Source organism: Scyliorhinus canicula, chromosome 7, assembly GCF_902713615.1.
Source record: "Scyliorhinus canicula chromosome 7, sScyCan1.1, whole genome shotgun sequence".
In the NCBI taxonomy this organism is placed as follows: domain Eukaryota; kingdom Metazoa; phylum Chordata; class Chondrichthyes; order Carcharhiniformes; family Scyliorhinidae; genus Scyliorhinus; species Scyliorhinus canicula.
In genome coordinates this window covers 74,410,811-74,423,872 of record NC_052152.1, presented here as the reverse complement: position 1 = coordinate 74,423,872, position 13,062 = coordinate 74,410,811, and the positions used below count along the sequence as shown (strand labels likewise).

General features: G+C 42.7%; 1 protein-coding gene across 2 annotated transcripts in view; it reads left to right on the top strand.

Annotated features, from left to right (window-relative positions):
- pcyt1ba (phosphate cytidylyltransferase 1, choline, beta a) overlaps positions 1 to 13,062 on the top strand; it is a 140,221-nt gene that overhangs the window by 102,976 nt on the left and 24,183 nt on the right. For both annotated transcript variants that reach the window (XM_038802240.1, XM_038802239.1), the window contains exon 5: positions 10,744 to 10,822. In XM_038802240.1, coding sequence (XP_038658168.1) covers positions 10,744 to 10,822 — 79 coding nt within the window. The remainder of the gene's footprint in view (positions 1 to 10,743; positions 10,823 to 13,062) is intronic.

Sequence of the window (13,062 nt, the reverse complement as noted above, 5' to 3'; positions counted from 1 at the left end):
ACCTGATGGGCCGAATGGCCTCCTTCTGCACTGCAAATTCCAAGATCTATGATCTTATTGGCTGTTCGCCTGGGTGATATTTCATCTCAGGGGAGTGTTGTTCCATTGTTGTTGCCGTGGTAATGGTTGTTGTTCCATTTTGTTGTTGGGGTTCAGTAGACTTCTGGGAGTAATTGTCATTCTATACTCTGTCCAACTGGTAATATCCCATCTCCCTGATCAGCGTCCTGCAGTGCAGGACTAGCTTCACTAGTTGTTCATATATGCCTGCAGTTATACCAGTGTATTTGATCATTCATGTCCACTGGGAAGTGGCAACTGCTCTACACATGTCCTAAGTTGTCACATCACCTGACAGCTGTTGAAAGCATTGAACATTTGTATCCTGACTGACTGCAATGCTCAGCTCAGGCAATCATCTGGCAGTCTGGTTAAAACGTAAATTGGTTTTCTGCTGTTTACCTCAATTTTTTCACTCAAGCCTGTTACAACATCTGACCTCAGTAGCTTTTTTGCTATTGAAATTGTAGTTTGTGTATGGTATGACATTAGTCTTTGGACTGGACTACTTTCCATGCCTCCAGTCGGTGTGTTTCTCCACTCGAGAATTGACTTGTATACATCTTTGCTAGATTTTCTCAATTTGTCAATGAGTCCTTTGACGATCTTCACTGCCGCCTCAGATTTTCTCAGTCTGCTCTCCCACCTTCAACAATTTGTGCTCATGTACCCCATTGTCATTTTGTTCCCGCACCTCTTTTATATTTAAATATATTTACAAACATCTTCACTATCGAACGCTCTTCAGTTCAAGTCTCATTTCCTGAAATCTTTTGCTGATCACAATTTATTATAAAATAGTGGAGGTAATTTAGACTGTGGGTGACAGTGTAACATAAGTAATATTGCTTCAACTGCTCCTTGGACATCTTTCTTTTGACTTTAAAAGAAATTAAAATTCGAAAGGATGTATGAGGGACATAGGAACTGGGGCAGACCATTTAGTCCCTTGAGTCCACTCTGCCATTCAATAAGATCATGGATGATCTGTAACTTAACTCCGTATAATCCATCTTTGCCCCGTATCCCTTAATGCCCTTGGGAAACAGAAATCTCAGCTTTATAATTAACAATTGTGAGAGTACCAATTGGCTTTTGCAAACTTCTAGATACACTGACTTATGTACATATACATCATAGACATCGACATATCTATGAGAATGACTTATGTACATATACACCAGCTTGTGTACATATTCACCTTTGACATCTACATGTCTACATCCTTTTGATTTTCAAGACTATCCTCGTCACAATTGACAATGTCTCCAAACTTTGTATCATCTTCAAATATTGAAATCACACCCTGATCACCACAGTCTAAGTGATTAATCTATGTCAAGAAGAGCAAGCATCCCAACACTAACCCCCAGGGAACTCCAATACAAACCTTCCTCCAATCTGAAAAACAACCATTTATCACTACTCAACCGATTGCTAATCCAAGTGCCTACTTTTCCTTTATTCTGTTAGCCTTTTAAATTATTTTCTGTACCTGTTCATGCCATTTTAATGATCTATGTAACTGGACCCTGAGGCTTTCCTGGTCCTCCTCGATTTCTAGCTTTTCCCATTGGAAAGAATCCGGTTCTATTCTGTAGAAATCCAAGATGAATGAGCTCTCCTTTGCCCACATTGAAATCCACAGTTTTGTCTCTTCACGTAATCTGTCAAAATCTCTTTGCAATTTCATCTACACTCTTTACAATTTCACTTATCCAGATTTGTCAGTGACAGAGACATGTGGCTTTCTAATCCATCATCTGAGTTGTTAATAAATATGGTGAATTTTCAGGCTCCACCACTGATCCTCGCAAAACATCACTAGTCACAGCCTGCCAATTAGAGTACTTGTCCATTATCCCTTCTCTCTGAGTCCTGTCACTCAGTCAATTTCCTGGCCAGGTCAACAATTTTCCTTCAGTTCCATGAGCTTTAATGTCTTATGAAGGACTTTCTTAAATGCTTTCTATAAATAATATCCACAGACATTCCTTGAGAATTTTTTTAAAAACTCAATCAGATTCATGAGGCATGAACTACCCTTTACAAATCCATGCTGGCTGTCTCTGACAGTCAGATATCATCTGACCGGATGAACATTTTGCTAAGGCATTATTCTTATTTATAAACTCCAGTAATTCTCTGACAACCGATATTAGGCCTACTGCTCTATAATTCCTCTCTAATCTTTCCTAAATAGCAGAATGACCTGCACCATTTTCCAATCTAAGTCAAGAGAACTCTAGAAAATAATTATTAGGGCATCTGAAATGCTGTCTTTCATTTTCCTTCAAACCCTGGGAATGAAAACCATCTGCTGCTGGCGGTTTGTCACTCTTTTGTGCCATTATTTACTCCCTCACTTAGTTTTGCTTACACTGATTTTGTTGAGGTTCTGACCGGGATTCAATACTAGATTACATGGGTTACCTGGCATTCTGACCTTTTCCTCTGCTGTAAATATTGATGCAGAGTAATCAGTCAGCATATCCTGCATTTCAATATCTTCATTTACAATATCACTGTTGTCAATTTTTAAGAGGTCCACATTGTCTTGAATACTCTCTTTTTCTTAATGTATTTATACAAATGTTTTGTGTTGATTTGAAATCCTTTGCAAGTTGCTTTTCATACTCCCTTTTTACAGGTCTTATTCGTTTTGTTACCTTTTTCTGTTTTCTGTATCTTTCCCATTAACAGTTTTCCCCATTTTACTTTGAATAATCTGTCCCATTGAAGCCACTTAGACTTATTTGGACTTAATTCCTTCGGTTCCATCTGGAACAATGGGCAGCAAGACTCCACCACCGGCCCTGGTCCATCACAATTTCTTTCACTCCAGTCCAGCTGGTGTCCTGGCCTTGAAAGTCATCCTTAAATGCCCTTCGCCAGGTCTTCTACAATTGGCCCCGTTTTCCTTTACCATCTGGTGGTGTCCATTTTATAACCACTCTAGCAAGGCATACGTACAAAAGGTAAAATACATGTCTAACTATAACTATAACCTTTGAAAGAATGATCTTTAATCCAGTTCCTATTTTCTGGTGTTCTACAACAGGAACTCTTACCCACTCTTCCCAATGTTGTAGGTCCCAATGTAGATCACAACAGCTGAATCCTCACCCTTTCCTTTCAAGCCAGTTTGAGATGTCTTTCACCCTGGCATCAGGCAGGGAACTTATCACACAACACTCTCCGCCCTGTTTGCAAAGGATGCTATCTGTCACATACCTATTGAATCCACTACAACTACCACATTATGCTTCTCCTCCTTCTCCTTCCTCTGGACAGCCTCTTGCTCCAGGGTGCCTTGGTTCACATTGGGGTTATCTTCCCAACAACCTTTAATCTTACAGGTAGCAGGAACATTGTGCAGGTTGGACAGGATGCTTTGCTGCCCTAGCTCTATCTTTATCTTCTCTGTCTTCCCCGTATTCTGTACAATATCACTCACACCAAGCTCATTCTGAACCTGCATGAGGTGTGACCAATATCTGGAGTGAACTATCCAGATACTCCTCTCCCTTACCTTATGTGCCAGGGGAGACAGAGGTGTGGTGGTATTGTCACTGGACTAGTCATCCAGAAACACAGGGTAAAACTCTGGGGTCCAGGGTTTGAATCCCACCATGGCAGATGGTGAAATTTGAATTCAATTTAAAAAAAGCCTGGAATCAAAAGTCTACTGAAACCATTGCTGATTGTTGTAAAAATCTATCTGCTTCGCTAATGTCCTTCAGGTAGGGAAACCTGCCATTCTTACCCGTTCTGGCCTCCATGTGACCACAGACCCACACAGCGATGCAGTTTACTCTTAACTGTGCTCCCCCCCCCCCCCCCCCCCCGCCCCCCCCACCCCTGAAATGGCCTACTCAGTTGAAAGACATTTAGGGATGGGCAATAAATGCTGGCCTAGCCAGCAACACCCACATCCCAAGAACAAATAAAAAAGATTGTCCCCAGCTCAATGACTCTGAGCTGGAGAGATCTGAGATGTGGACATCTACTGCAGATATATTCATTATGGATAATCTCACTGTCCACAAACCCCTGCATACTGCAGCCTAGACACATAAACTTCTGTCATATCTTAATCTAGATGATTTAAATCAACTATATCTACTTTTTAGTTTATTGCAATATTGTTGTTTTTTCTACACACCAACCTGCACAAGCACTTAAACACCAGACAAAACTTTGAAAGATTTATTGCCTGAAACGTATATGAAACATGACAAGTACTGGAGACAAAAAGCAGCAGCTCCTTCCCTCACTGTGCCAAATTTACACTTCCCAACATTTGCACTCTGTTTATGATGCACTTTTGTCATGACTACTCTGGACGCCCACCAAGGGCAGCAGAACTGATATCACCCAAAATCAAAGTTAATCACAGTGTATACTTTGGGCGGGATTCTCCGGCCGCGCACGCCCGGCAACCGGTTATTCCCACCCGAGGTCAATGGACCTTTACATGGTCCACTTCCATCTGTGGCGATCTTGCAGCGGGCGAGGCGGAAGACTGTAGCCCTTTGACTCACTATGATCAATACCATAAGAAAATCTGCTAGTATATTATTAGAAGTATTGCATCTGGCATTCACTTCTTGTCCATGTCAAGCTTGCTTCATGTGTCATGATTTTTGAGTGACACATTTTTGGCAGCATTAATAATGTGAAGATATTTCAACTCAACATATCAACATTCTAGAGAAGAAGAAAGAGCTTGTCAGCATCTTATAATGGTAAAAATACTACTACTCCTTCATACTGTTGGACGGAATGGTGGCAAAATGGTTAGCACTGCTGCCTCCCGCCGCCGATGACCCGGGTTCGATCCTGGCCCCGGGACATTGTCTGTGTGAAGTTTGCACATTCTCTTCGTGTCTGACTGGGTCTCACCTCCACAACCTAAAGTAGTGCAGGGTAGGTGGATTGGCCATGCTAAATTACCCTTAATTGGAAAATAAATTTCAAATGTAAAAAGAAATCCTTCACACTGTTGTTTCAGGTCTTCCACCACTAGAGGGCACTGTGGTGTGAATCATTTGGATTCCCTAACATTTTGTTTCACATCAAATTTTAGGATCGTTTTTCGCCCAAGCAAAGTTTTAAAAAAATGTTTATTTGTACTCTGCTCCTCCAAATAAATACTTAATTACCCTGTACTGCCAATTGTTTTTAAATTTAGTCACTCTCCCTCTCAAGTTTATTGTAAAGTTATGGTACTATTAAGTTGAAATTTCCCTCGCTCTCCACTGAATGGAATGTGTATTCTGTCACCTGGTCTAGTAAGCTCCAATAATGTTTGTATAATTAGCTCTGGGAATCACTGCCAGCGCGGCCACTTAGTTCCTTTACTATTTATTTATTTAATTTACTCCAGGATTCCTACCAGCCTGCAAAAGACTCATTTTGCTAAATTAATCACTTTGGGAAAATGCCACAATTGGAACCCTTTGTTGTTAATTATCTACTCAATGTTAATCAGATACCGAACATCAAAACCACTTTCTGCTTCCTGAAAGATCTTACTCTATTATGCCTCAATTTCCTCTATTTGCTTTAGCCCCACTATCAATCCAATCCTCCATCTCCATTCCTCTTCATTTCCAACTGGTTATCTGCCTCTTTTCCAGACAATTCCAGGGCATTTATTTATCTATTTCTTGTCATTTTGGCCTATCTTCTCTCTATTCAATGGTTGCTTGTGTCTGTTTTGACTCCATGCTCACTATATATCTCTATGACTCTCCTCTCTCTCTCACCCTCCATATTCATTCATCTATCTAGGGTGGCATGGTGGCACAATGGCCAGCACTGTTGTCTCACAGCACCAGTGACCCAGGTTTAATTCCAGCCTTGGATGGCTGCCTGTGTGGAGTTTGCACTTTCTCCACGTTTTTGGTGCTCCAGTTTCCTCCCACAGTCTAAAGATGTGCAGGTTCAGTGGATTGGCCATGCTAAATTTCCTCTTAGTATTCAAAGATGTGCAGGTTAGATGGGGTTACGGGAATAGGGTAGGAAATGGATCGAGATAGGGTACCCTTTCATTGGGTCAGTGCAGGCTCAATGAGCCGAATTGTCTCCTTCTGTACTGTAGGAATTCAAAGCTTCTATCCAATTCCTATTTATTTATATTTGATTCAAATTGCTCCCCTTCAGCTACTCTCCCACAGTGATCTCGAACCAACTCCCTCCGCTAAACATTACACCAATACCTACCACTCTTCACTCATACTGAGCATGTCATTTGCAATTCTTTATACTTCAACAAACAAATTCCTAAGTATCAACCTTACTTTGTAACACTCTTGCCCCTGAGTCAGAAGACCATGGGTTAATGTCTACTTCAGAGCATTAGTCCATAATCTAAGATGGCTCTTTAATGCAGCACTGACATTTTGCTGCATTGTTACAAGCGTTGTCTTTACAATCCAATGTTAAACCTTGGCTACACACTGTTGCAACACTGCGGATGCTGGAAATGTGAAATACAGGAAATACTGGAAATGGGGGTCAGGCAGGAGACAGTGTCTCAGCTACCTATGTAGGTGGACTAAAAAATCCAAAATACTGTTTGAAGAATAGGGGAATATTCCCAATGTTCTGGCCCTCAAGTAGCACCACCAAAAACTGGAATAACTCGCCACCTTGTTCTGAGCTAGTCATTAGATTAACTGGTCAGGGGCAGCACGGTGGCACAGTGGTTAGCATTGCTGCCTCATGGCGCCACGGTCCTAGGTTCGACCCCGGCTATGGGTCACTGTCCGTGTGAAGTTCGCACATTCTCCCCGTGTCTGCATGGGTTTTGCGCCCACAACCCAAAGATATGCAGGTTAGGTGGATTGGTCACACTAAATTGCCCCTTAATTGGAAAAAATGAATTGGGTACTCTAAATTTATTTAAAAAAAGACTAACTGGCCATTAGCCTGCTGCTGTTTGTGGCTTATTTCTTGTTTCCTTTATCAATGTAACAATTTGGGACTTCCTGAGGGGACACAGGGCAAAAGATATATCATAAAATTCAGTTTGTTTTTCCTTTCACCATTGACACTGCTCGTCTTTTTTCCGCCCACATACTCATCACCCGCATTGCTTACTATCCTCTCTATCCCTTCCCTGCTCACTACTCCACCTCAACTGCTCTTCACCCCACATTTTCAGCACTTTCCTCCCACGTCAAAATAATCTCTCTCTAAAATGCTCACCACTCTCTCATACATCTGATAACGGCGAGGAACTCACTGATATTGGGAAGGAAACTCCCAGCAAAACCCACCACAAATGACATTTAGTGTGCAATTGAACTAAATGAGGACATAGTCCCATAGCGAGCGCGTTTGGCCGCATGTTTGCCGGCGCTCGCAGCACCAATAAACATAGGGTTATAAAACGTGATTTGCATTTGATAAGGGACCTCAATGGGGAACATGAGGCCGCACATAGCTCAGTTTTCTACATCGAGGAGCTCTCCTCGCCGGACTGGGACGCCATTTTTAAATGTCACCTGAGCACCTTGGCAGTGCAAGGTTGGCAGTGTCAGAGTGCCCAGGTGGCACCAGCAGTGCCAGGGTGCCACCCTGCCCAAAGGGCATGCATCCGTGGGCCTCCAATCACATGGGAGAGCGCCATGAGTGCTGTTCCGTCTGGTCCATTTGTGGAGACCAGTACTGAATGGCACTTACCCAAGGTCTCAGAAGAGATGGAGATTGATCCCATGCCTGGGTAACTCAGGAAGCTGCACATTAAAGTGAGACTAGCTGTCTCGCTTTAAACGCAGATTGCTAAAAAGTCATCCCGTCCACAATGGGCGGGATTTACATCGCAGCATCTCGCGAGATCGCGTTGCATCTTACGAGGTGTTACGAGCTGGGTAAATCCTGGGAATGGGGTCTCCTGGCTTTTATCAGCCATGTTTTTTTTTAACAGTCCAGCACAGAACAGGCCCTTCGGCCCTCAATGTTGTGCCGAGCCATGATCGCCCTACTCAAACCCACGTATCCACCCTATACCCGTAACCCAACAACCCCCCCTTAACCTTACTTTTTGTAGAACACTACGGGCAATTTAGCATGGCCAATCCACCTAACCCGCACATCTTTGGACTGTGGGAGGAAACCGGAGCACCCGGAGGAAACCCACGCACACAGGGGGAGGACGTGCAGACTCCACACAGACAGTGACCCAGCTGGGAATCGAACCTGGGACCCTGGAGCTGTGAAGCATTTATGCTAACCACCATGCTACCCTGCCTGTTGCGCGGCAGCAAACTGCCTTTCGGTCACAGCATGGCCATTAAATCGCACCCTTCAAATATTTTCCATTAAATCGTACCCATCATGTCCATTTCCTTTTTTAATTCCTTCTTGCAATGATCCCCTGTAACATATATTTATAAACGAGACACACTGATACAAATTGCTACATCATAGAATCATATATAAGTTACAGCACAGAAGGAGGTCATTCGGCCAATCTTGTTCATGCCAGCCCAAGGATACCCACCACCAACTCGCGCAGAGAATTCCAGACTCCCACTACCCTCCGCGTAAAAAGGTTCTTCCTTATGCCCTGTCTACACCTTCTGCCACTTATCTTGAATCTATGTCCCCTGGTTCTTGAATTCTACAATTTTGTCCTGTCCACTCTCTCTTCCCCATATCATGTATTTAGCAACACAAGCAAATTGACACCGATCTCTCTCCCCTTGCACCTCCATTACCACCAGTGCAGGAATTTAATGAGTTCTTGTTCGGGAGAGACCATGGATGAAAACCAAGCATATTCTCTGTCAATGGCAATAAAGCCAATGCGGCAATGGGTCACAAAAAACAATTTTAGAGCTTCATTGTGGGGGAACTGCCATCATAGACCAAGGAAGAGGAGGAATCACAACTTTAATTTATATTGTAATTGTTTCCCCTTTCCCCTTTTCTATCCACCAAGATGCACTGTAATCCAATAATTGGTCTCTCTCAACAGAGACATACGTAAAAACTGTCAGTGTTTTGCTAGCCAAACCAAAATCAATACATGCTGAGCCCTCTTGTCTTAAATCTCTTGTTCTTGCCCATAATGGACTGGACTGAGTTACTCTCTCCTCAATGGATCTCCAATTGGAAAGATTCCATATGCATTCCTGTGTAAGAAATCTTGTGACAGCATAAAAAATATTGAGGCCAAAGTTCTTTCATTAAGCAGTGGGAAGGAACTGAAGGGCCCTTTTAATGCAAGCCCAAAAGTAAAAGCAGAAGTGAAGGGGGAACAAGACTTGCATTCTACAAACATCACCTTATCCAAAGCACCAGTGCACAATCTGCCTTGCACTAAATCCTATTTGTTCATTAAAATCTGTGTCCTCATTTACAACTCCTTGCATGGTCTTATTCTACCTAACCTCTTCAACCTTCTCCAACCCATTACAACCAGGCGGTTCCTTTAGTCTACTAATTCTGGCCTCCTCGTCACCTCACAATCCACCATTGGTGGTAGAGCCTGCGGTCATCTCAGCCTTGCTCCAAAACTCGTGACCTAAAACTTTCCACAATTCCTCTTTTCTTTGACCATGCATTTGATCTTCCAACTCTTCCATTGCTGCTCGACAGATATTTTCTCTTGGTGAAACATTTTGGAACATTTACTAAGTTCTAAATTCGATGTGAACGTAAATGGTTATGTTTCTTAGGAGTTGTGTCAATAGGAATTGGACAGAATAGTTTTAATGGACTTGAAATATTGCATAAAAAGAGGAATAGGTGAATTAAGTTGTTTGAGCATTCAATTAGACATTGGCTGATCTATACCTCATCTCCATTTAAAAAAAAATCATTTATGGGGTGTGTTCATCACTGGTTAGGCCAGCATGTGTTGCCTATCCCTGGTTGCCCTTCAGAAGGTGGTGGTGAGTTGCTTCTTCAACCGCTGCAGTCCCTGAGGTGTAGGTGCATCCACCATGCTGTTAGGGAGGGCGTTCAGGAGTTTGCCCCAGCTACAATGAAAGAGCGGCTATATATTTCCAAGTCAGGGTGGTGAGTAACTTGGAGAGTGGGGTTCCCAGCTATCTGCTGCTCTTTCCCTTCTAGATGGTAGTGATTGTCTTTGCTCCATATTCCATATACCATTCCTCTAAAAAATCTACCAATCTCAGCCTTGATGAGTGATAACCAATATATTTCAGACCTGGTGCACCATTCCATTTGGTTTTACTTTAGATTTCCAGCACAGTTAATTTAACCAGTAGTCCAGGGTGACATGATTTCCTCAGGTCAAAGCAGCAGACCAGTCCTATGTCTATCCTTCTGAAACCTCTTAGTATCATAAATACAAAAAAATCCTTGAAATTCCTTGGTGGCTGGGCAGTAGCCTTGCTAAGTGGACTGACTAATGGTGGTAAAACATGGCCTTATTTTTGTCACTGATTTCTGTAAGGTGAAAATCAGGAGGATTGCTCAATGAAGGATAGTTACTCAATCAAATTGCTGCTTTTGGTGACGGTGAGAACCATACCCACTGAATCTTTATAACACAGTGTTTTGAGACCCTTTGTATTCACATCTCTGTTAAAGCTGGATAAAAAAACTAGCCATAACACAGAGGGCATTTCTATCTTACTGGACTAAGTGATCAGTCTGAAATTGTTCATATTGCAAATTATTTATACTGACAATTTCTTTTAGATTGATTTTGTGGCCCATGATGACATTCCGTACTCCTCTGCTGGATCCGATGATGTCTATAAACACATTAAGGAAGCGGGTAAGTTCTTGTCAATCTAAATTTGCTGTAACTGATAATGGATTCAAAGCTGAAGATCAAGCTTATCTAAAATGTATGGATGGACCTTTTACTCTTGAGTATTTGCCTTGCTCAGGCTGTTTAGCGTCTACAGTGCAGACACATCAAATTGCATTTATCTGCACCTTTAATGCAGAAAAATGTCTCAAAGCACTTCACAGAAACACAAAGAAATTGATTCTAATTCAAAATATAGATCAGAAAGGGCAACCAAAGATTTAGTCAGAGGTGAGTTTTCAGGAGCACCTGAGGATGGGGAGGCAAATAGAGAGAGGATGGGAATTTCATGCATTCCCTCTTGGTTCTACCGAAGGTGACCCCTCTGTGGTGGGTTTCCCAATAGCGGGAAATGTGAGCCATGTAAAATGCCACAGACATGCCGGCAGCCATGGCGAGCTGCCTCTGCTTCCAGAAAACATGCCACAGGGGATTGGAAAATCCCACCAAGAGGGATTTTGGGGAAAAATTGCACTGAAGGAAATATTGGTGTAAAAGGGACACAAAAGAGACTCAAGCCATATTAATGGAGAGTTTGGTGGTTTTGTAGGGCTAGAAGAGGTTATAATAACACTCTGAGGACAGGTTGCACAGATTAGACCTGCACTCTCTTGGGTATAAAAGGACTGAGGGGCGAGGAGATTATAGAAATAGACAAGCGTGAGACCATGGAGGATTTTAAACATGAGGAAGCAAATTTTAAATATGAGGCATTGGGAATTGCTGCAAATAAGTGAAGGCAGGTTTGAGGGGCAAGAGAGAACTGATGCACAATAAGATACAGGCAAAGTAATTTAGGATGAGCTATATGAAGGTCGGGGGTTTGGAGTCTATTGGTGTAATCAAAGCTAAAGATGAAAATGGATGAAAGTAGTAGGTGGGCTGAGATAGGAGTGGAGAAAGACAATTTAATGAAGTTATGGATGGTTCTTGAGATAGAGAAGGTTTGGGGTTTGAAACTTAACTTAGAGTCAATTGAACTCTGAGGTTGTGAAACATCTAGCTCAGCCTAACGTGAATAATAAGGCCATGGAGTTGGTGTTAAAGGTAAAGAATTTGTGATGGTTAAAAAAATAAAATGACGCAGCCTTCCTGTTAATTAACTTCATTCAGCCAAAATTGGATGTCTGGCAGCATGGAGGCAATAGACATGTTCCCATGGCTCAGATTTTCATCTGTGAGTTGGGTGCACAGAGTTGGGAGAACTCCCACTCCACAAGCCAACTTCTAAAAATAGCTGCCCAGATTTTGGCAGATTAGGAATTAGGGCGGGAGATCCTGGAAGGAGTGAGGGTCAGAGCAGGCCTGGCACATGTTTGGCAACTTGGGCGCAGATGAAAACTAGGTTGTTTGTAAATGGTAAACCTAATGAGCCTGGAGGAGACCTCGTTGCCTTGACAGGTGAGCGTCAGACCTGTAAATGTTGCTCAATGTTAACTGGCCCTAGAATGGATGGCCTATCATGGGTTTAACCAATGGGAGAAATATCATTGTTGTTGCCCAGTCAAAATGCACTGTACTAAACGCATGGTGTGGGTTCTCAAGACACAGCCATGGAGATGGCATCATCTTGCTACCACTATCTGCTACAGATATTTTGCAGTCATGTAGTCAGCTGCCAGGACTCAGTGGGTGGATTGGATTGGATTTGATTTGTTTATTGTCACGTGTACCGAGGTACAGTGAAAAGTATTTTTCTGCGAGTAGTTCAACAGATCATCATAGTACATGGGAAGAAAAGGGAAAAAAACAAAATACATAATAGGGCAACACAAGATATACAATGTAACTACATAAACACTGGCATCGGATGAAGCATACAGGGTGTAGTGTTAATGAGGTCAGTCCATAAGAGGGTCATTTAGGAGTCTGGTGACAGTGGGGAAGAAGCTGTTTTTGAGTCTGTTCGTGCGTGTTCTCAGACTTCTGTATCTCCTGCCCGATGGAAGAAGTTGGAAGAGTGAGTAAGCCGGGTGGGAGGGATCTTTGATTGTGCTGCCCGCTTTCCCCCGGCAGCGGGAGGTGTAGATGGAGTCCATGGATGGGAGGCAGGTTTGTGCGATGGACTGGGTGGTGTTCACGACTCTCTGTAGTTTCTTGCGGTCCCGGGCCGAGCAGTTACCGTACCCGGCTGTGATGCAGCTGGATAGGATGCTTTATATGGTGCATCTGTAAAAGTTGGTAAAGGTTAATGTAGACATGCC